Raw genomic sequence first — 23,318 nt, 5'->3', positions numbered from 1 at the left:
GGGTGGGATGAATAACATGGGTGGAATGAATAACATGGGTGGGATGGCTAACATGGGTGGGATGAATAACATGGGTGGAATGAATAACATGGGTGGGATGGCTAACATGGGTGGGATGAATAACATGGGTGGGATAAATAACATGGGTGGGATGGATAGCATGGGTGGAATGAATAACATGGGTGGGACTGGGATGAATAAAATGGGTGGGATGAATAACATGGGTGGGATGGATAACATGGGTGGGATGAATAACATGGGTGGGATGAATAACATGGGTGGGATGAATAACATGGGTGGGATGAATAACATGGGTGGGATGGCTAACATGGGTGGAATGAATAATATGGGTGGAATGAATAACATGGGTGGGATAAATAACATGGGTGGGATGGCTAACATGGGTGGAATGAATAACATGGGTGGGCGGATAGCATGGGTGGGATGAATAACATGGGTGGGGCGCACAGCATGTGTGGGATGAATATCAGAGGTAAATCTAGGGGATGCGATAAATATCAGGGGTTCAATGAATGTTGATATTATATAAAACAAGTTGTATACACATACAACTACATATTGTATACACATACAAAACAATAGTTATATATAAATTGATATAGTAATAATTTTGGAGAGATTACAGTATGCATGACGTGACTTTAAAAACGGATTTATGAAAATTTGGCAGCTTTCTAAAAACTAATCAGATATTTTCTGAAGAATAAGTAGCTGTTGTGTTTTAACCCTATCAATATCATTTCCATAAACGGTTTTAGTGCCAAGGCTTCCAGGCTTCGTGAAGTAAGAGCATTCTCCACCCACAACTTCACATAATCCTACAAAGGTCTCACGAGACAACGATACACATACATACATACATACATACATACATACATACATACATACGCATGCACGCACGCACGCACGCACACACGCACACACATACATACATAACATAACTTACATACATACATACAATAACATGATACGATAACATGAGCGGCACACAAACTCGAGACACTGCGTTCACGCTACTCACCGATGGACGACGACGGGCCAGCCTTGACCGTGATGGGACCCTGCGGCCGCGGCGGCAGGCAGGTGCCCACCAGGGGGAACGTGTACTCGCCGCCAACGGGCGAACTGATCGTGAGCAGCGCGTGCGTCTCGCCGATCTGCGATGGCTCATAGAGGGCGTCGAGCGTCACCTCGGTGCCGACGGCCGAGCCCGGCGCCGCCATGACCGACTTGTCCACGCTGAAGTCGCCGTTGTTCACCTGATGGACGGATTGGCGGGTCGCCGTGGTTACAATACCGCTGTTACACTGCCGTGGTTACATTGCCGTGGTTACATTAGCATGGTTACATTGCCGTGGTTACATTGAAGCGGTTACATTGCCACTGTTACATTGACGTGGCTATACATTGCGGCAGTTACATTGCCATGATTACATCACCGCAGTTACTTTGTCGTGGTTACATTGCCGTGGTTACTTTGTCGTGGTTACATTGCCGTGGTTACTTTGTCGTGGTTCCATTGTCGTGGTTACATTGCCGTGGTTACATTGTCGTGGTTATATTGCTGCTGCTACTGTTACTGTTACTGTTGCTGTTGCTGTTGTTGTTGGTGCTGCTGCTATTGTTGCTGCTGCCCCTGCCACTACCACTAGTGCCACCACTGCAACTACCATTACCACTACCACTTCTAGTGTATGTGCTGTGTTCACTGAAATAGTTCTGCCTGTTCCAAAGATTTTGTATACGGATACCATCTTTATTAAACATGATCGGACAAGGAACTTAGTCCACTCAATGCTCCGCTTAACGAAAGTCAGAATTGGAGTGGAAAACAGAGCACCTCGTCCGGAAAATATGACCTACCTTGCACTGGTAGTCGCTCTTCTGCCTCGCAAAGTTGAGGAAGCGGATGGGCAGCACCTGATGAGAGCCGAGGCAGGTGCTGAAATGTACGGGCCTCTCCGGCAGCGGCGCCGTGCAGGTGAGCTTGAGCTCGTACAGGTACTGCCCGAGGTCGGCGCTCGTTAGCTCCAGCTTACCTGTCACCTCTCCCTGCTTGATGGGCAGGTACTCAAACCTGAAGTGACCCTAGACGGCAAAGCGAGACGGCGATGAGCGGATGAGGAAGAAGAAAAAGAAGCACAAGATGACGAAGATGAAGAAGAATAAGAAGTAAAAGCAGATCACAAAATAAAATAAAATAAAATAAGATGTAAAAGTAAGATCACAAATAAAATAAAATGAAATAAAATAAAATAAAATAAAATAAGAAGAACTAGTAGAAGATCACAAAGAAGACCTCTCCCTGCGTGAGGGGCAGGTACTAAAACCTAGTGACCCTAGACAGCAAATCGAGACAGACGGCGATGAGCGGATGTAATGTAAGCATGAATGCATTTATGTAGTCGGTATCATACCAGTATGGAAGGAAAACTGGAGCTGAGAAGAAAGAGAAAAGGAAAAGCAGAAGAGGAAAAGGAGAAGAAGAAGAGAAAGAGGATAAGAAGAAGCAGAAGATGAACAAGAAGAAGCAGATGACAGATATGAAGATAATGAAGAAGAAGAAGAAGAAAAAGAAGAAGCAGAAGAAGAAGAAGAAGAAGAAAAAGAAGAAGCAGAAGAAAATGACCAAGAAGCAGAAGAAGAAGAACACGACAAAGAAATAACACAAGCAGAAGAATACGAAGAAAAATAGAAAAATGAAAAAGAAAAGAAATGAAATAAAGAACGAATTGCGGGCAGGGCGCCAGAAAAGCTCTCTCTCTCTCTCTCTCGCTCGCTCTCTCGCTCTCTCTCTCTCTCTCTCTCTCTCTCTCTCTCTCTCTCTCTCTCTCTCTCTCTCTCTCTCTCTCTCTCTCTCTCTCTCTCTCTCTCTCTCTCTCTCTCCTCCCTCCCTCCTCCTCCCCTCCCCTCCTCTCTCTCTCTCTCTCTCTCTCTCTCTCTCCTCCCTCACCTCGGACAGCGGTGGCACGGAGAGCTGTGCAGGCATCAGAACCTCCGGCAACGCGCAGCTGGCAGTGAACGTCGACGTGCCGGGGAGCGGGTTCTCGAGCGTGAGCGCGTGTGCGAGGCCACGCCGCGCCGCCGTGCTCAGCTGCACGGTGCCGATGTAGCCAGGTCGCGTCGCGCGGAAGCTCACCTCGTACCACTGATACTCACCCGTCTTCTCGTTGCGAAACATCACCTGCGGGTGGAGAGCGCGAATGGGCGGGCGCGTATAGCAGTTAACAAGATCCTTTCCGGTTGCGAAGCGGGTTCAGGTTGAGAGGCTTATATAGTAGCCATTATCTGTTATGTTATGTTATGTTACGTTATGTTGTGTTGTGTTACGTTACGTTGTGTTACATTATGATATGTTATGCTATGATATCAAGAGCTCGATATCATATTATTAGGTATGTATAGTGTATAAACAAACGAAATGTACACTAAAACAAAATGCATCGGGATAATGACTAAATCTATACTGATACAATGATGCCGTTGTTAACAGCAGTGTATGGAGGAAAATGGATAAGATAATATCGGTCGGAGTGTGGAGCAGCCACAAACCACCCAGTAAGAGCTGTCGTGGTGGTTTGGAGCCCAGCTTCATGCACCAGGCCCACAATGTTACCTTAACAGTCGCCGTGCCTTCTTTGTATGCGTAAAAGTTTAGTTTGTAGTCCTTGCTGTTGCCTGGCACATCAATGTAGTCCAGGCCCTTGATGGTCGTGCTTTCTAACCGCTCTAGCTTCTGTGACTCAATGGTCACCTTAAATCTAAAGTTTAATAGTTACTGTTGTAGCCCGCACCAGGAGAACTAGAAACCTTCACTTGACATCAACGTACACGTGTATCATGTCACGTCAAATAACAACGATTGTTTTTATCTAATATTGTTTGGTGATATAAGAGAAAAAATGCAATAAAAATCACGGGTATGTTTACTTGTTCTAGATTTAAGTAATAACGTTAGTTTTTGCATATCACCTTGCTAAGATCTCTCTGAATACTATACAGGGTAACTTAATATTCAGTGAGAGTTTACACGGAACAAATAGATTTCTGCTCCACCCGTAGCGGCACAGAGACTAGTAACGTCACAGCAACTTATCTTTCCCATTCAATCCATTCGCAGGATAACAACAGTAAGTTCCTACATGGGTGACGTTGCTTCATACAAGCCGAGTGAGGATAGAAGTGGCTCCCTGCACCGCGACGTACCCATATAACATGAGATCTGAATGCGGTGCTGTTAGACACGGGCGACAAACAACACAGTGAGCATTACTGATGCAATATGACAGCAGCACTTACCTCTGTGCTCGGCTCAGCCAGTTATGCACGCGCAGCAGCTCTGTGTACGACGTCTTGCACGGCACCTCGCGCTGAATCTTGCCGCTGCACCTCGGCTGGTCTGCCAATCCTGACACGTTGTAGAGAAGTCCGTTGCCATCCGGGAGTGGAAAGAATATGGATCCCTGGAATGAGGCGCGTGCATGGTGATGGATGATGCTGACTCTGTCTTTCTCTCTCCCTCCCTTCCTTACTCTCTCCCCATCTCCCTCTCTGTCTCTCATCTCACTCTCTCTCTCGCTCCACCCTCTCTCCCCCTTATGCTCCCTCTCCCTTCCTTACTCACTCCCTCCTCCCTTCCTCCCTCCCTCCTCACCTCCTCCCTCCCTCACTATCATCAACGAATGCTTACTTTTAAGCACTGATTTATGCACACAACTCTCAAACAAACACTAATATAAAGGCATGAACATAGAATACATAGAATATAGTGATTATAGGACATCTCGAGAACATACCGTGCATTTATAAGATAACCTGAGATGCTCATACTCGAACAAATATATATATATATATAATACTGTGTTTTGTCATGAGATGTGCTGTTCTGCTGTAAGATAAAGCCACTAAAGCACTACCGCATGTTTTTTGTCGATAGTGGTCATCGTCAGTGGCAGGTAGGTGAGCTCGTACGCGCACGTGTGTCCAGCCTCAACAAAGACTGTCTCTGCGCCACTCCACTGCTCACCGTCGATGACTGGCTTCAGTGTCCACGACGTGGAGCTCCTGAAAACCAACCACACACGGCCAGACGCTGTAACATTATCCGTGTGCATCCACTCACACACTCGATACTTCATTTAATCTAACAAGTATTCCTGTACAATGCTCGCAGTTGGCGACCGGGAGGTTAACGCTGTACAACACAAAAGAGCAGTAATCGTTAACAGACATTAATACATCCTTTAGGCAACGTTGAAGGAACTATAAAGCAACTTTGTTTTCCATCCATGGTGAGATCTGACGCTATAACCCAGACGATCGACTCGAGTGTGGAAATAGTTGTGCGAGCAGCCACAATGTTCTTACATCACAAGAAAGTTTAATTCAGTTAAATGATATTTCGCGAGCTACCCAATTAATTGACCGCAAGAGCATCCGCTGCACAGCCGCATGCATACTTGTTTGGGATGTTGATCGACTTTGTGTCCTTCTGTCTGACGTGAGCGTTGAATGAGAGTACTTCCCTCCAGGGGCACACGCTGACACAGACCCCTGTGAGGGTCAGTAGTAGAGGCCTCCCTCCCTCAATCCGACACTTCAACCCCTGGTATAACGATGAAATGTCCCATGTAACTCAGTCAATAGACAATGTACGTACTCTTAATAACGTGAACACCTCTACACAGAGTTTAGATATGTTGATGCTAATGACAGATCTAAAAATATATAATATATAAAATATTTATATGTATAGATTATGCTGGACACATACAACAGCAACTCGGAAACAACGCTATAAAACACCCCCATAGTGCCAACCCAGGCCGCCCTGTTCACTTGCATCTTCATCTTTTGCAACTCAAAGTAAAAGTTCAAATAAGACCCATATGACCCTAACCCGAGATTAATGCAAGGATCGGTTATATGTGTATGACATCCATGAGTTATAGGCTTGCCAGGTTTTCCACCAGAATCCATGGTATTTGGAATATCTGCATATGGAAACAAACAGATTTGCCCCGCAGACATGTGAAAGAATTCCTAAAGATATATATATATATATATAAATATATATATGGATATTTTGGTAGTCAGGTCTTTTATTCTTATTTTGGTTCACAATTTTTCCTCTTATACTTCAGTGGTTAAAATAAAAATTGAACTTAACTTTAAAAAAGGCCTGCATGCAAATACTGCAAAAATAATTAACCGAGGTGCATTTCGTATCTGCTCCTATCATCACCATCAAATAATACCCAATCAAGTAGTGTATTTTATTTTTCCTAGCAGGTCAACAGTCTTTATTCATTGGCGTAACTCAATATGTTTCACGACGTCAGCAGAACTGTTAGCCAAGCTGCGAAAGATAAAAGGTCTTCGGGTTCTCATGGAAACCCCACCGAACGAGGAAAAAGGCCAGAGCCGTAGCTAGCGGGGGGGGGGGGTAGTGTCAAGGGAGCAGTTGCTCCAGGCACGTAGATATATTGCATAGTCAAACTGTCAATGGCGGTCACCTTCCCAAATCACACCACGCACGGTAATTTTGCCACTAGGCAAAATAAGTCAGCTTCACTCCTCAAGGATTTTTACCTCACGCCTGATGTCCTGCGACACAGCTTTCGGGTGGAAGGTTATTGTGAAGGTCACGTCCATGCCGGGTGACACGTAGCCCGTGAGTGGCACGATAGAGAAGTCAGCACCAAACCCTGCTGTGTCCCAACGAAATCTGCAAAGCAATATACGGTCACGCTAATCGGAAGGGCTGCAATAGTAAATATAGAGCATGGTGTGTGTGTGGGTGGGGGCTATGCCGGTTGTTCCAGTGTATGATGGGGAAGGAGAGACGTTCTTTTCGGAAATTAGGAGTGAAAGAGAAAGCAGAAAGAAACTGAAATTGGAATACGTTTTAACAAATAAATGTCTGGCAAAATAAAATAAAATAAAATAAAAAGATTTCGCCCAACGTGGGGCTCGAACCCACGACCCCAGGATTAAGAGTCCTGTGCTCTACCGACTGAGCTAGCCGGGCTATCCATATGTACAATGTCCTTCTTCTTGTACAAGTACAGAATTATAACGACCATAAATTTCCCCCCAGTAATTCACACGGGTTGTATATTTTAAGGTATTTGTTATTATAACCTCAATGGCATAATGTAACATTGGTAAACATTAGGTTTAGCGTCGTAAATTAACTTGCAAACGCCACCGCCAGATGGCGCTACGCGGTCTATCGGCGTTTCGGGAACATCGTCAGCACTCTCGTAGTTCTGGTACAGGGTAGCGAAGGAGCAGTGTAGGGAGGGGGAGGGGAGGGAGGAGGAAGTTTAGAGTAGTACTAGTAGGTGGAGTAGGGAGAAGCTAGTGAAGAATGAGGAGGGAAGATTAAGGGCAGATAAGGGAGCTAGGGAGAAGGAGGGGGAAAGGAGAAGCTGGTGGAGAAGGAGCACGGGGGAAAAGCTGCTGTGAGCAATTGAGGAAGGGGGAGAAAGGGAGAAGGTGGTGGCAGAAGCAGGAGCAGGAGAAAGCTGGTGGAGAATGAAGGAAGGGAGAGGGGAGAAGCTGGTAGAGAAGAAGGAAGGGGAGAACGGGAGAAGCTGGTGAGAAGGAGGAGGGGAGAAGCTGATGGAGAAGGAGGGGAGAAGCTGTGGGAGGATGAGAAAGGGAGAAGGGAGAACTGCGTGGAGAAAGGGAGAAGCTGGTGGAGGCAGAAGGGGAGAAGGGAGAAGGTGGTGAGGAGGGGGAGAAGCTGGTGGAGAGGAAGTAGAGGGAGAAGCTGTGGCAGAAAGGAGAAGCTGGTGGAGTGAGGAAGGGGAGAATGAGGAGACAGTGGTGTTGGAGGGTGGAGAGGCTGGTGGAGGAAGGAGGAGCGGGGAAGCTGAATGGAGAAGAGAGGAGGGAAGAAGAGGAGAGAAAAGCGGAGCTGGTGGAGGAGGAGGGGGGCAGAAGGGCAGGAGAAAAAGGCTGTGTGCAGAAGGAGAAGGGGAGAAGGCGATGAAGCTGGTGGAGAAGGAGGAGGGAGAAGCTGGTGAGAATGAGGAAGGAGAAGGGAGAAGGGTAGAGAAAGGGAGAAGCTGTTGGGAGGAGGAAGGGGGAGAAGCGGAGAAGGCGGTGAAGGCAGGGGCAGAAGCTGGTAGGACGAAGGAGGAGGGGGAGAAGCTGCGTGGAGGAAGCGAGGAAGAGGAGAAGGAGTGAGAGAAAATGGGAGGCTGGGTGATGAGGAGGGGGAGAAGGGAGAAGTGGATGGAGAAGGAGGAGGGCGGAGAGCTGTGGCGAAGAAGGAACGGGAGAGGGAAGCTGGTGGAGAAGGAGTAAGAGGGAGAAGGGAACATGCTGCCAAACCCAGCCCCCTGTACATCAATGAAATGCCGCCGCAAGCACGCGCACGCGCTGCACGCGTTTGTACGCGCTCGCTTGACGCTGTATATAATCGCGCTGTATATATCTACGCGCGCCGCGTCTCTATTTTTTCCGTCCGCACAATGCGCAAAGGGTTCCTCTGATTGGCTGCTTTGCATTTGCTATGACGCGACAAACCTTCAAAACAATGAGAACAAACGCCATTGTAAATATGTGTTTAGTTTCATTTATCAGGCAGATTATAAGTAAGGTTTAAAACACAGCATTTTAACTCCATTAATATAGAAATATATCACTATATTACATATCTTTGTGTAAACTGGTTATTTTCATCTTAATCTTAAGTTATGAGAGCGTTTGGCTCTCGTAAGAACGTCTCGGTACACCTTACTACATAGCGTATGCGTATACGTACTTGTAGCGAGTAGCCCTTCGCTCTGTCGTGCAGCAGTAAAGATAGCTCCGCGGCGCTATAGTACTAGAGCTAGAGTAAAGATAGATACAATAATGTAACCCAACAACAATGTAACCCTATTCATATGTGATTCGATTAAACTGAATCATTATTTTTTTACCGCTCTATCATTAATTCAAGTGAAACATAATTCATATAATGTTGCGTGACATTAATACGCCTTCAAAACTAATATAGTGATCTTTTCATACAAAATTATTTCATCCAACTGATGTAATTAATGTAGACCAATGTACATGTTAGGCCTACAGTGTTTCAAAAAACGTATTATTTCGCGAACAGTTGTCAATATATCTTTCAATATTCCATGGATTACTATTTCAGCAAACATCTGTCCATACGGAAATTGGGCTCCTTCAGTTCTCTAATAAATGTGAACGTCGATCTGCCACCTAATTAATGTTAATTAGAACAAGGTGATAAAAAACAAACAAGACAATACCACGCACATTAGAATAGGTTGTATTATTCATGCTTGCATCTGAAAGGTGTTTATTTCATATGCTTCCCATAGTAATTAAAGTCATTTTACAACCAATGCTTCATGTACTTTCTTTAAGAAACAGGGTAGCAATCACTTACAGCAGACAAATTAGTTTTGTATGTACAATATGATTAAGTTTCAATAAACTGTCACCCGTTTTTTTAAATTTATTTTTTACATACATGTATTTTTGTGGGACTTAATTTAAAGCCAATCGGATACGTTTGGTACGTGAAAAAACCCAAATGAATTATTCTGTTTTGTTAGAGTCATAATCCTATATATAGTTTCGTATGAAAATTAGATAATGCCCTGGTATTAATTGTTTTGCTTAGAATACTCAATTTTCAAGAAATAACAAAATTTCAAAATGTTTGGGGTCACCGCTGAACACTTGCCATTTGTAACTGTTACATAGGGATGTTTGCCTACTGGCGTATTATAACATTACAACAGGTCATTCGTATGTTACTACGTATGTAAGTAAGTGTTACGAGACGTCTTACGAGAGCCAAACCTCTCATAACTTAAGATTAAGAATGAAAATAACACACAGTTAGCACAAATGAATTGTAATTATAGTGGATTATTATATCTATATTAATGAGTAAAATGTGTGTTTTTTAAACTTACTTATAATCGTCTGATTGATGAACTAAAACAAATATTTTTATTTTTTTTTTTTACAAATGGTGCGTTTTGTTCTTCTGTTTTGAAGGTTTATCACGTCAGAGCAAATCAAAGCAGCCTATCAGAGGAAGCCTTTGCGCATTTGCGTACGGAAAAAATGACGCACGCCGCTCGTAGTAAGTGTTGGGGCGGCTATATTGAATGATGTACGGAGGGGAGTGCAGGAATTGGTGTGCACACGCACACGCACCACGCATGACGCACATCCCGCACGCGTATGGGCAGCGAGGTGGACATAAATGGTATTTAGTGACAGTCATATATGATTCGACATTCAATGTCTTCATAGATATTCTATTTAGTGATAGTCATTTAAATCAAGCCAAGCAGATACAACTTATTTGTTTTCAGCCAATCATAGGCCCATGGAATTATTGTCAAACACTAAATGATTTAATGATAGACACTAAATGCATTTAGTGTCTGTTCCACTAATCATTAGTTGCTGTTCATTAAATCGCACGTTGCTACATGCCAAGAGCACAACGTTACAAAGATCCACTGGCGCGGCGCCAAAGCTACTTAATCGTACAAAATCACGTCCAGAAGTGTGAAGCAATAGGTGAGGTGGTGTGAGGAAGGAGGGGAGAAGCTGGTGCAGAAGCAGGAAGGGAGAAGCTGGTGAAGCATGAGGAAGGGGAGAAGGGAGAAGGTGGTGGCAGAAGGAGGGAGGGGAGAAGCTGGTGCGAAAAGGAGGAGGGGGAGAAGGCTGGTGGCGAGAATGAGAAGGGTGAGAAGGGAGAAGGTGGTGGAGAAGGAGGAGTGAGGCGGGAGAAAGGGGAAGAAAGGTGGGAGAAGGAGGAATTTAGGGAGAAGGTGGTGGAGATGAGGAAGGGAGAGAAAGGAGAAGCTGGTGGAGAAAGGCCGAGGGCGGGTGAGAAGCTGGTTGGGAAGATGAGAAGGGGAGAGGGAGAACTGGTGGTGGAGAACGAGAGGGGGAGAAGCTGGTGAGAAGCGCAGGAAGGGGAAGGGATAAGGGTGGAAAGGAGGAAGGGGAGAACGTGAGAGAGGTGGAGAGAGGGAGGGGAGAAGGGGGAGAAAGGGAGAAGGGGTGTGGAGAAGAGGGGGGGAGACAGCTGGTGAAGAATAGAAGGGCTAGAAGGCGAGACTGTGGAGAAGGAGGAGGGGTGAAGCGCTGGTGGATGAAGGAAGGAATGGGAGAAGGGACAGATAGGGGTGGAGAAGGAGGAGGAGAAAGCTGGTGGCAAATGAGGAAGGCGCGAAAAGGGAGAAGCTGGTGGAGAACGAGGAGGCGGGGGAGAAGCTGGTGGAGAAGGAGGAAGGGGAAAAGGGATAAGCGTGAGGAGATTAGGGACGGAGTGAGGAGAGGGAGAGAAAGGTGGTGGAGCAAGAGGAGGGGGAGAGCGTGAGTGGAAAGGTAAGGGAGAGTGGGTGGAGAAGGCAGGAGGGGAGACGTCGGTTAAGAGGGGGGGAGAAGGGAGAAAGGTGGAAAGAGAGAAGCTGGTTGGGACATGAGGAAGGGTAGTGAGAAGGGAGAAGCTGGTGGAGGAAGCGAGGAGGGAGAAGCTGGTGGAGAAGGAGGAGGGTGGAGAAGGGAGGAAAGGGGTGAAAGGAGGAGGGGAGAAGCTGGTGAGTGAGAATGAGGAAGGGAGAATGGAGGAGAAGCATGTTGGAGAAGGAGCGAGGGCGTGAGAAGCTTGGTGGAGAAGGAGCAAGGGAGAACGGAGCGTGTGTGAAGGAGGCGAGGGAGAAGCTGTGGACGAAGGAGGAAGGCGCCGAGAGGAGGGGCGAGAAGGGAGCGTGAGGAGGAGGGGGAGAAGGGAGGCGGGGAGGAGAAGGGCAGGAGGGGGGAGAGAATGGGAGAAGTGGTGGGAGAAAGGAGGAGGGTGGAGAAGCGAGAAGGTGCTTGGCCGAAGGAGGAGGGGAGAAGCTGGCGGAGAAGGAGGAGGGGAGAAGGGAGAAGCGTGGTGGAGGAGGCGGGAGAAGCTGGTGGAGCAAGAAGGAGGGGAGAAGCTTGGTGGAGAAGAGAAGGGTAGAAGGCAGGGGGAGCAAGGGAGCTGGTGGAGGAGAGGGGTGAGAGAGAGAAGGGGAGAAGGAGGGGCCGAGAAGGGAGCTGCGTGGAGGAGGAGGGGGAGAAGGAGAAGGTGGTAGAGAAGGGAGAACGCTGGTGGAGGAGGAAGGGGCAAAGGAGAAGGTGGTGGAGGAAGGCGAGAAGCTCCGGCGGAGAAGAGGAGGGGGAGAAGCAGGCGAGCTGGTGGAGGAGGAGTGGAGAGCGAGAAGCTGGTCGAGAAGGAGGAGGGGAGAAGCCTGGTGATAAGGAGAAAGTCGGGAGGAGGGGAGAAGGAGGAAGGGGAGAAGGAGGGGGAGAAGGCAGCTGCCGTGGAGGAAGGGGAGAAGGGAGAGGGTGTGGAGAAGAGAGGCGGGGAAAAGCTGGTGGAGCAATGCAGGAAGCGGGCAGAAGGTAGAAGGTGGTGAGAAGGATGGGAAGTGGAGAAGAGCTGGTTGAAAAGGAGGAGGGAGAAGAGAGACGGTGGTGGAGAAGAGGAGGGAGAGCTATTACGCATCTAAGAGTTAGGTAATAATCAGTTCAGGCTCAGCGAGTGTATGGCGTGAGTCTGTGATATCCCCTTTCTCTTCTCCACCAGCTTCTTCCACTTCTCCCCCTCCTTCTTCCCCTCCTCCTTCATTCACCACTTCTCCCCTTCCTCCTTCTCCCCCTCCGTTCTCCCCAGCTTCCTTTCCCCTCCTTCTCCCTCCTCCTTCTCCACCAGCTTCTCCCCTTCTCCACCGCTTCTTCCCCCTCCTCCTTTTCTTCCACAGTTCTCCTTTTCCCCTTCCTCCTATCTCCACCAGCTTCTCCCTCCTCCTAACCTTCTCCGTTCTTCCCTTCCTCTCCTCCGCTCTCCTCCTTGCTTCTCCACCAGCTTCATCCTTTCTCCCCTTCCTCCTTCTCACCAGCTTCTCCCCTCCTTCCCTCTCACCACCTCCCTTCTCCCCTTCCTCCTCCCACAGCTTCTCCCCTCCTCCTTCTCACCAGCTTCTCCCTTTCCCCTTCCTCATTTCTCCACCACCTTCTCCCCTAATTCTTCCCTTCTCCCTCCTCTTCTCCACCACCTTCTCCCTTCTCCCCTTCTCATTCTCCACCAGCTTCTCCCCCTCCTCCTTCTCCACCAGCTTCTCCCTTCTCCCCCTCCTTCTCCACCAGCTCCCTTCTCCCCTTCCTCCTTCTCCACCTCCTCATTCTTCACTAGCTTCTCCCTACTCCACCTACTAGTACTACTCTAAACTTCCTCCTCCCTCCCCTCCCCCTCCCTACACTGCTCCTTCGCTACCCTGTACCAGAACTACGAGAGTGCTGACGATGTTCCATTGATACGCCCGAAACGCCGATAGACCGCGTAGCGCCATCTTGCGGTGGCGTTTGCAAGTTAATTTACGACGCTAAACCTAATGTTTACCTGTATAATAACAAAATAATATAATAACAAATACCTAAAAATATACAACCTGTGTGAATTATTGGGGGGAAATTGATGGTCGTTATAATTCTGTACTTGTATTCGTTACATTGTGATTGACAATACGATATAACACTGTCGGCGTGTCGAGGGAGGCTGAACAGTTAGACCTATGGTGCATTACTTAAATGTGGCCTGCACGTTGTAGGGAGCCAGCTAAGAAGGTTGTCTCCCCACTACTAGTCTAGGCTTACAGTAAGCTTATAATGACAATTAAAATTCAAGTGGATTTATCAGATTAAATTTAAAACCTTCAGGAAAAGTAACTATGTAAAGATCTTTGTCAGAATGGTCTTAATTTGTTATTTCTATTTCAACTTTTTATTGGTATTGTCAAAATTTGCCATTAGATTTACACTCATGTGAGAATTAAAGATCTGGGTAGATTTTTTGCAGTTTCCAATGAGTCATTTTGATTATCGATCGTAAACGGTAAAGATAAAACCCATGGAGCTCGGTTGCCCAGGAGTATTATGTATATATATATATATATATATACACACACAATAAATAATGTAAACCCTGTACACTCTGGTACATATCGGCTCTAGCTAGGCAGGACCTTGCTGTCTCCATAGTTACATTATTGTTTCCATACCGAGAAGGATATAGTGAATATTGTGGATGCGAGGCGGCGTGAGGCCTGTGGGAGGCATGATTACGCTCCAATATCTCGGTATCGTAGAGACAAGCGGTTGGTCTTATTTTAGAGAGCAAAGAATGCTGCTTAACGCAATACGATAAACTTAGTCTAGAACTGCATACAAAGTAGAATAATATTGCCGTGAAATAGCACTATTTTCCCGTTTTCCCGTTGTAGGTTCCCCAACTCTAGGTAGGGCCCTATTTATTAGCTCTTGATATATATATATATATATATATATGTGGTGTGTCGTACTTGGTGCCGATGTCGCCTGTATTGTGCATGACGACGGTGCGCACACTCTGGCTGTTGAGCACGACGGCACCGAATGGCACAGAAGCTGTGTCCAGACCAACCTCCAGACCCTGACAGCTGCCCATCAACATGAACAGAGGCAGGTACACGCCCTCTGACTCCAATGCCACCTATAATTAAAAGTATTTCAGCGATACGTGGCCATAAACTCACAATTCCAGTAACAACAATATTCATAGGGGCTTAATTTCACTACATAAACTGCACTCCGGTATATGTTGTTGATCATGAAGTTGTGTAATTATTGATGCCTTATTAAGCATTTTTCATGCACACATACTGCCTGAAGACTGGTTTCAATATGGCGAGATAGAAACTATAGCTTTCGTAATGGAATTAATACAGAATTGTGATGACCAAAATCCTTACTTTTAAAATCCAACTCAAAGAAAGAAAAACGACTATTATTACAATGTCGCTCTCTTTCGTAATTCGACGCATTCTACAACCGATCTCACCTCCTCGCTGAAGGGAACGATCCTTGTCTTCGGAGAGAAGATGACCTCCACGTCGCAGGTGGCCCGCGGCTTCAAGGTGACCTCTGCGAGCGGGGAGAGAGCGAGGGTTTGCGGGTCCTCGAGGGCAGCCTGGGACGGCTGCAGGGCGAGGTGGAAGGTGGTGGCTGCCACGCTGCGGTTCACAATCGACACCTCCTTCTTGACGACATGTCCGATCTTCAGTGATCCAAGCCGCACCGTCTTGTGCCTTGCATCTACCACCTCAACCTAGCAGAAAGTGGTAGAAAATAATTCAGTTCAAACCTAACAGAATGTAATAGAAGATAATTCAGTTGGGAAAAAATAATAAACCTAGGAAACAGTGATAGAAGACAATTCAGTTAGGAAAAAATAATAAACCTAGGAAACAGTGATAGAAGATAATTCAGTTGGGAAAAAATAATAAACCTAGGAAACAGTGATAGAAGACAATTCAGTTCAAATCTAGCAAAAAGTTATAAAAAATAATTCAGGTGAAACCTAGCAGAAAGAAGATTAAGGAATTAATTCAAACATCCTATAGATAATTGCCAAATGATGTCAGATAAATTAGTTGGTTACTCGATCATGTAAGTATCAGACAGTTTACATCAAACATATCCTATATAGTTTCCCCAGTTTACCCAAGTTCCTGAAAATCTGGTTCATGAATATTTGAACTTTTTATAGTAATTATATTTCCATATCTCATCTAGATCTTTTTTAAATTTTCCTAACTGAAACTTAATTGACACTCACGAAATTTTACTTCATACCTTCAGCACCACGCCCTGTCCTTTTATATGAACTGTGAACTTAGAGAGACCGTTTATTTCAAACTGAACAGCACTCTGGTAGTTGCACGTCTGTCTGGGACAAAATGTAAAGGTCGCCTCACAGCTGCCCCCTGGTGGCAGAACCTGTGCTTGGAAATCCATCTCGAGCCAGCCATTGCTAACGTGCAGACAGTCTAGTCTGTAAAGAATAACTACAGTCAGTTTTCTGAAAACAGCACATGTATCCCTACTCGATTAAAAGCGAACACATGATCGCCCCGGCAAGCGTAATTGCCAATGCATTATCTTCATTACTGAGATTAAATCAACATCTCACCCAATATCACGTGTGTCTTGGTTGGTAAGTTTCAGCACAGCCGTCTTCGCCGGCATGCCAAGCTTGTAGAGGAAACACGGCCCAAAGTCGTGTTTCGTAAAGGACTTCTCTAACTTAGGTACGGCTCCACAGCCGTTGATGACCATTCTTACTGTCGGACCATTGTGGAACTGAAACATCGAACATGCCATAATAATCTTCGCCATCGTTCTCTCTAATCATTTCGAATTATATTTTGCGACCGCGACAGACAAACGTGTACGTACCGAGAAGATTCACTATAATTAATAATAACTAGTTATTGCTTCTTCTTCTTCTTCTCGGGTCACTACACTACACTCGGCCCAGCCACTGCAGCACACAGGACTTGGCACGGTGGTTGAAAGCCTCAAGGTCTCCAGGGCTACATGGCTCTGGCAATAGCTATTACTGACTATACAACATAGGGCTTCACCAATCTCCATCACTGCCTACTGCAGGCGTCACGGATGACCAGGGGCCCGTTGTCAGAAACAAAATTAGTGTAAACATTAGTCTTAACATTAACTTTTTCGCATAGACTGGATCTCTACAGTGCGTATAAAAAACTCGTAACTTCTGTCTTTCTGTCATCGATCTACGAAAAAAGCCAATGTTAAGATTAATTCTGTTTCTGCCAGCGGGCCCTGCGCAGCGAGCAACTTCGCCGGTTTTCGCCACGCATCAGTTACCTTCAGATCGAGCCTGTGATCGCGCAGGGTGTCTCGACCCTGCGGGCAGAAGCAGAGTGTGCATGCGGCCGTCTCGAGCGGCGCGACGCTGCCCATCGGCGCGTCGACGGCGAGGCTGGGGTGCGGCGTCGGCTGCAGAAACTCGTAGTCGAGCGGCAGCTTGCCCGTGTTGCTGATGTAGACGGCTCTCACGGCCGCCTCCTTCACGTCGAGCTGCGCGGAGAGAGCGCCAGCGTGCGCGCGGGCGAGGCGATGCAATGAAGGCTGCTCGCGATCGAAGTACGGCAGAAGAAATGTCCGGGGGGGGGGGGCTTATGTAGTGAATATATATAGACACATTGTTGTCAATGTAGAACACAGAAGGAATGTAGGTCTATGGCGGTGAGCGTGACTTATATAGAGAATATAGACACATCGTTGTCATTGTAGAACACAGGAGGAATGTAAGGCAGAGAGCGAGACTTATATAGTGAATATATAGACACGTACACTCGTGCATCTAAGTTCACCTGACTATACACACCGAAATACGCTCGAACGATTTAGGACAACTTTAAGTTTAATTGATACGTAAAGGGCGACCAGAGTACCCGCTAGTTGCTTCTCTGATATATTATCATGCACTACATCAGCAACAGTTGGCGCCACCTGGCGGAAGTAGAAGTACCTCTCCGAAGTTGATCGTGTTGAGCCCGGCGTCGGTGAGCAGCACCTTCTTGTGGCTTGAATCCTCGCAGCGTACCTCCGCCGTCAGTGCGTATCCGCGCGCCTTCGCGTTCACCGTCAGTGGCGCCATCTTCATTCGGACGTTGCACACGAGGTTGAAGTTCACCTCTCCCTCGACCGACGGCGTAAAGGTCAGACGTACTGCTAACCTGACACGTAGGAAACGACAGCTTCGAACCAGTCGTTTTCATGCCAGTTTAGGTAGTTTGAAGGCCCGCACATTGCAAGCTCGTCATGATGTGGCGAAGAGGTGATGTGATGCGAAAAATATTATACGGACATGTGACAGTGTTGATTAGTGGCCAGGGGCCCGTTGTCAGAAACAAAATTTGTCTCAACATTAGTCTTAAGATTAACCTTTTCTCATAGAGCAGAGCTTTACAAACTGTATATGAGAAATTTTACCATGGTTCTGCAAGTGGTATTTCAGAAAAAGATCATGTTAAGAATAATATTAAGACCATTTTACATGACAGGGATATATTTCACTGTTCCGTGTAATTTCTACAAGTTTGGTATTAGATGCCATGAAGAGAAAAAATTGCTGATGAAAGATAAGTTTTGACTAATGGTAGTCTTCACCAGGCTCTTATAATTTAATGCTACAGTCCAGAGCTTTAATTACTAATTGTCGGAACAACAAGTCATAGCATAAGGATATGTGCCCGGTAGCTAAATGAGTCCTCTACCTCACTCGCGGCACGACAAACGCCTAGTCTTCACTAAATGCAATAAGAGTACGTGGGAAGCTCTACGAACTTTTCTTTAGGTGGTATAGTGCCGATCATCGGCGCCAGGTCCACGTGAGATTCGAAGCCCGGCGTGTAGCGCGAAGCATCGACAAATGAGAACAGCATCGGTGTATCCTCTTCGTTTAACAGCTGAACGACGTCAGTGGCAGAATGACCTACGCATCAATATCGTGACCGATCGTGCCTGAACTTAATCATCATAACGTCGTACATTAACGATTTAATTAATTCGTGAAGCGTAAGGCACCAGAGCGGGACAAACACCTATGCAGCACCTGCTAAACTTTTGCTGGTAGTGTAAAAATCTCTGCGTTGGGACAGGTTAACTGAAATAGAATGACGATGACTCACCACTACCAATGTCCACTGTTTGCAGTAACCCACCCAACATTATGCTGATCGTCAAGTACTTCCCCTCTCCCCGTCCTTTCTTTCAACCTCCACTTTCTCGTTGTAACACCGGACCACTCACATAGGAATACATTGAAATTGCAAGGAAGCAGCAGAAATATTTGCGATAAAGCAAGCGAGAATATAGACCTGCAGGGGTGGACCATAATCAAAGTTCTGATCAGTATTGTATTATACTATATAAAGTATTAGTTTTAGATAGTGCTTACCAACGAGCAGTGACTTGAAGTTGACGTGAGACTTGTCAAACATGACGATCGGCTCCCTGGTGGAGCCGATCAGTAGGAAGGGGACTGTGATGTCTCGCTCTGGCAGCACAAACTGCCAGCGGCTCTGCAACTGCCCCAGCTCGGTGGCAGTGAACTCAAACTTCATCTGTCAGAGGTAACGGCAGTTTTGTCAGGGATATGACATAAAGTAATTTATAAAAATTATGTAACGACGACGTTTGAAAATGCTTCCAATTTTAGGATTAAAAACCAATTAGTCTGTTACGTTTACTTTATTATTCATATTGCAATTTATCACCAAGCATTTATAAATACTATTTATTGTGTTAGAGATGTTTAGATAAATTAGTGACAATTATTATTCTGCGACATGATGCCTACTAAACCGATGACAGTCCGCCAGCGTGGGAGTTTTAGGTATTGCATAAAGTTATTACAGGTAATGCTGAAACCGGGTGCATCACTGGCTAAGCGTGACACCTGACCTGACCTCTCTGACCTGGCATGACCTGAGGTGTAACAATACCTGACATGTCATGCCGGGATCGATCTCTCCCTTAGGTGTCAGGCACTTGAAGGGCTGTGCTAGAGCTTGGCTATCCAACTCCTGGCTCTCCCACGCATAGCGCAGAGGCGTGTTAGTCGGATTAATCGTCGCAAACGTCCTATAAAATGAATGTGCGTACTCACTTGAATGTGCGTACTATAAAATGAATGTGCCCACTTGCAGTAGCAATGCATTAACAATTATTATCGATGAAACTGTACAGATCTTGTCAGCTGTGTCGTCTGGCCATCTCTCCAGCAATCAAAACGCCTGCATATGAACTGTGAGTTCGTGTTAATGTGATCTTGCAAAACACTTCATACGATCTGTCACATTTGCCTACTTGAATCCTCAATCACAAACAGGACCAATCTAATGACCTGGATGTGACTGTTCAGCTTGAACATAGACCCAGCTCATGAACCAATTAGTGCAGATCCAATGTGGCAGCACGAGACATCAGCCGATCAGCACTTGCTGTTAGTTATTAAGGTACAGGACATTATCGAGTCTCTCACCTGCAGACGGTGCTGTTCGTGCCCACTGCGGCGAGACGAACGACGCGCGCCGCCGGCTCGACGCCCGCCGACTCCGTCCGCTCATCAGCCTCCCCCGCGGTCGCATCCTCGTCGTCCAGCTCAAAGTGACAGTAGGGCAGCAGGCTTCTGCCTCTCAGTGTTATACAGGGTCCCGTCTCGCCATCGGCCAGGTTTGGGATGCTACGGCGCAAAGCAACGAGAAGATGACGTGCGCGGGGGAAACGTACGCGTGACGAGCGCGAATCATTCGCAAAGAACAGATCATCTCTCGAAATGCCCGAAGGACGTTAAGGTCGTAGGACGACTCTCGCGCACAAAGAACAGAACATCTACGCTCAAAGGACGTTAAGGTCGTAGGATGACTCTCACGCACAAAGAACAGAACATCTACGCTCAAAGGACGTTAAGGTCGTAGGATGACACTCACACACAAAGAACAGAACATCTACGCTCGAAGGACGTTAAGGTCGTAGGACGACTCTCGCGCAGAGAGAAGAGAGACGTTGCTACTGCCGACACGGACTCACCTGCACTGCGCCGTGGCGGTGAAAAAGTCAACGTGGAGCGGAGAGAACGACGCGGTGAACGTGACGGTTTCGCCCGGCGACACGACCCCGTCCTGCGGCTCCACCGCGAACGGGACGCGACAGCCTACACCCGCGGCCGCCGCGTCGTCGGCCCCGACCCCGGGCGACCCCGGCTCCGCGCGTCCGGTCACGCTGCTACCAGGCGCCGGCGCCTCCGCCGACGTGCGTCCACTCATGCCCCCGAGGGGCGTCCTCACCGCCGTGCGTCCGGTCATGTCGCCGACGGGCGTCCTTACCACCGACGCGCGCCCAGTTGAGGCGCGCCCAGTTGCGCTGCCCGGCAATGGCGAGTCAGCCGACGTGCGTCCGATCGCGTCGCCAGGGGGGGCTGCTGGCGCAATGCTCCAGGAGTAGGCGAGGCGCACGGCGCCGGTGTTCTCGAGCGAGAACTCGCGCCGCCGCGTGCGGAACACGTACGTGTCGCGGAACGAGACCGCATCTACGTCGTCGTCGTCGTCGTCCGCAGCAGCGCACGCGAAGCGCGCGTAGTCGGCCGTCGCGCTGACGAGCAGATCGAGCGTGCCGGCGGCATCGCGTGCCGTACACGCCGGCTCCGGCTCGACCTCGACGACCTTCGGGTAGATCCGCTGTGAACGAAGTGGGGTGGGGTGGGGTGGGGTGGGAAGGGGGGGTGAGATTAGTGCCATGATTGACGATCGGTAACTCTAAATCCATTACTCCGGTACTCCGTCAGAACTCACACAGTTTAGCTTTAAAATCTGTAAAAATTTCCGCACGAAGAGTGGGCAGCATTATGTTCACTATGTGGGATATAATATCATTTGGAACTACCTAGTAAGATACCTTAGCTAATACTAGAAGCAGTAATCTCGCTTGGATACAATTAAGATACTTAAGAATTCTAATTTTGGGTCCTATAACTGGAGGAAATTTTATCAAATTAAATGGGTTTTATATGCCTGGCAGGAAACTCAGGATTGATCTCCTGCGTTCATTTTTAGCTCCAGCATCAGCTTGCTAGAATCCATGAAATTGTCCGTCGGTCCTGTCCGCGCGTTCGCGTTCGATGCGCGTCCGTTCGCGTCACAGTTGGGAAGCAAATCTTAACCGCTCGACGTATCGGTCGCACCGTAACTTTGCGACGGTCGGGGGGGGGGGGCGATCGTCAAAAGAGGAGTCAGGAGTAACAAATGTGGGGTGGTCAAAGGTCATGTAAAGGTCAAGATGGTAAACGGAGGGGAATATTTCCCTCTTACTTAATGTATAGGGAGGAGGATACGGAATTGCGGCACAAATCTGAACGGCTTCGACCTCTGCTCTTAATGATTTGTGATGTGTGATGGGCAGGAAACGGCCATCAGCAGAGCGAAATTATGGCAGGCAACAGGTACAAAGGGCAGGGGGAAGGTGAAGTATATCCCGACATTTTCGAGGACATGTCTAAATGGACGACAGTGAAAAACTTTTTGCTTCAGCGCTGACCTAACCATTTTTATCACTTTATTGAAAACGAGCATGAAATGGATGCTTTCCAACGTGACAGGTGCGAAGAGTAAGTGTCTGATCAAACGCTTTTGACCCTACATAGAAGAGGGTTAAAGTCAAGGATTCTGAACTGCCTCAATGATGTCACTAGGTTTTCTCATATTCAAATGCACTAGTCCATAATCTAGAAAGCCAATAAGCCTGGGTAGCCGAAAGCCTACCAGCACAGGACGTAATGGCTCAACAGGTCGTTGGATCGAAATCCCATCAAGATTTTTTAGTATTTACCTGTTTCTGTATTTTCTATCTTTATCCATTTAGACTATTTTTTTTTCCAATAACGCAAATATTTAGCATGATTTAAATTTACACACATTTAATAACACACAATAATTTTAGCACAATTATTATATTTTTCAAATAGGGTTAGGGTATAAGGTCACACAATGCACCATAAAACAGGAGTTTCAGCAGCGCGATTTGTATCAACCAATGGGATTTGGGGAGGAATATGCAGAATGCAGAAGGTTGCTGAAATGATGTGCTACGTGCCTCGCGTATCTGCAATATCGTGCGCCTAACAGAGGTGTCACGTAACGCACGACTTGGAACTCTGACAAATTTGTTGAGATTCATACCTACCTTTCTTCACGCATTTCTGTTGTCATTGCATGCTCTCAATCATGTATAGGTGTATCTTCCAGGGCCTCAGCAAAGATAACTGAAGCCCATTTAACAGTGAGCAACTAGTTTAAACTGCGTTATACGTGGTTATCAGGTTTTTCTAATGACACACGAGGTACTGATTCCTAGCGCAAACTATGGTACGCAAAGGATTACGCTAGCGCGATCTAGTCCTCGCAATTCCACCTATATGAGAGAGATGAATGTCAAGAGTGACCATATCAGGTCGCCTCGTGTATATATTATACTCGAGATGTTCATAATAATATCCGTATATCTGACTATATCAAGAATCGAACCAATGCACCGGATTGCGTGGGGTTTTTCCTGCATCTGCGCGCGCGAGCGTTCTGAACGGCGTATCCACAATCATCGTCAGGCCTGGTCAGTGCTGGCGCATCGATGCCGGATAATTCCGAATCGCCGCACTCCTCGCTTCCCCGCTGGGAGCCCGGCGGCAAGTTCCCGCCGGAGATCGCGAGTCTGCAACCGGCCAAACGCCACTGCCTTCGCCGCCGACGACCGCCGACGACCCCGACGCGATCCCGGCTGCGAGCGCCGTACGCGGCGAGGGTGCCGCGGTTCACGCGGAGCTCGCGCGTCTGCGCAGATGTCACGTCGGCGTCGCG

The 23,318-nt window shown here is 47.2% G+C and overlaps 1 protein-coding gene and 1 non-coding gene across 2 annotated transcripts in view; both read right to left on the bottom strand.

The window, feature by feature from the left end:
- LOC106809808 (hydrocephalus-inducing protein homolog) overlaps positions 1–23,318 on the bottom strand; it is a 59,725-nt gene that overhangs the window by 2,122 nt on the left and 34,285 nt on the right. The window contains 20 exon segments of the mRNA XM_014813016.1: positions 1,043–1,280; positions 1,885–2,109; positions 2,975–3,205; positions 3,638–3,782; positions 4,321–4,484; positions 4,938–5,085; positions 5,481–5,626; positions 6,613–6,748; positions 14,409–14,578; positions 14,927–15,193; positions 15,721–15,919; positions 16,058–16,227; positions 16,768–16,980; positions 17,435–17,642; positions 18,253–18,400; positions 18,866–19,031; positions 19,413–19,551; positions 19,952–20,152; positions 20,500–21,146; positions 22,989–23,291. Of these exon segments, the coding sequence (XP_014668502.1) occupies positions 1,043–1,280; positions 1,885–2,109; positions 2,975–3,205; positions 3,638–3,782; positions 4,321–4,484; positions 4,938–5,085; positions 5,481–5,626; positions 6,613–6,748; positions 14,409–14,578; positions 14,927–15,193; positions 15,721–15,919; positions 16,058–16,227; positions 16,768–16,980; positions 17,435–17,642; positions 18,253–18,400; positions 18,866–19,031; positions 19,413–19,551; positions 19,952–20,152; positions 20,500–21,146; positions 22,989–23,291 (4,264 nt within the window).
- On the bottom strand, positions 6,979–7,051 carry Trnak-cuu. Its single transcript has one exon. It is a non-coding gene; the product is annotated as a tRNA-Lys (tRNA).

The sequence above is a fragment of the Priapulus caudatus genome, unplaced genomic scaffold (assembly GCF_000485595.1).
Source record: "Priapulus caudatus unplaced genomic scaffold, Priapulus_caudatus-5.0.1 Scaffold386, whole genome shotgun sequence".
NCBI lineage: Eukaryota > Metazoa > Priapulida > Priapulimorpha > Priapulimorphida > Priapulidae > Priapulus > Priapulus caudatus.
Note: the sequence above shows the minus strand (reverse complement) of the source record. Positions and strands in the feature narration are given on the sequence as shown.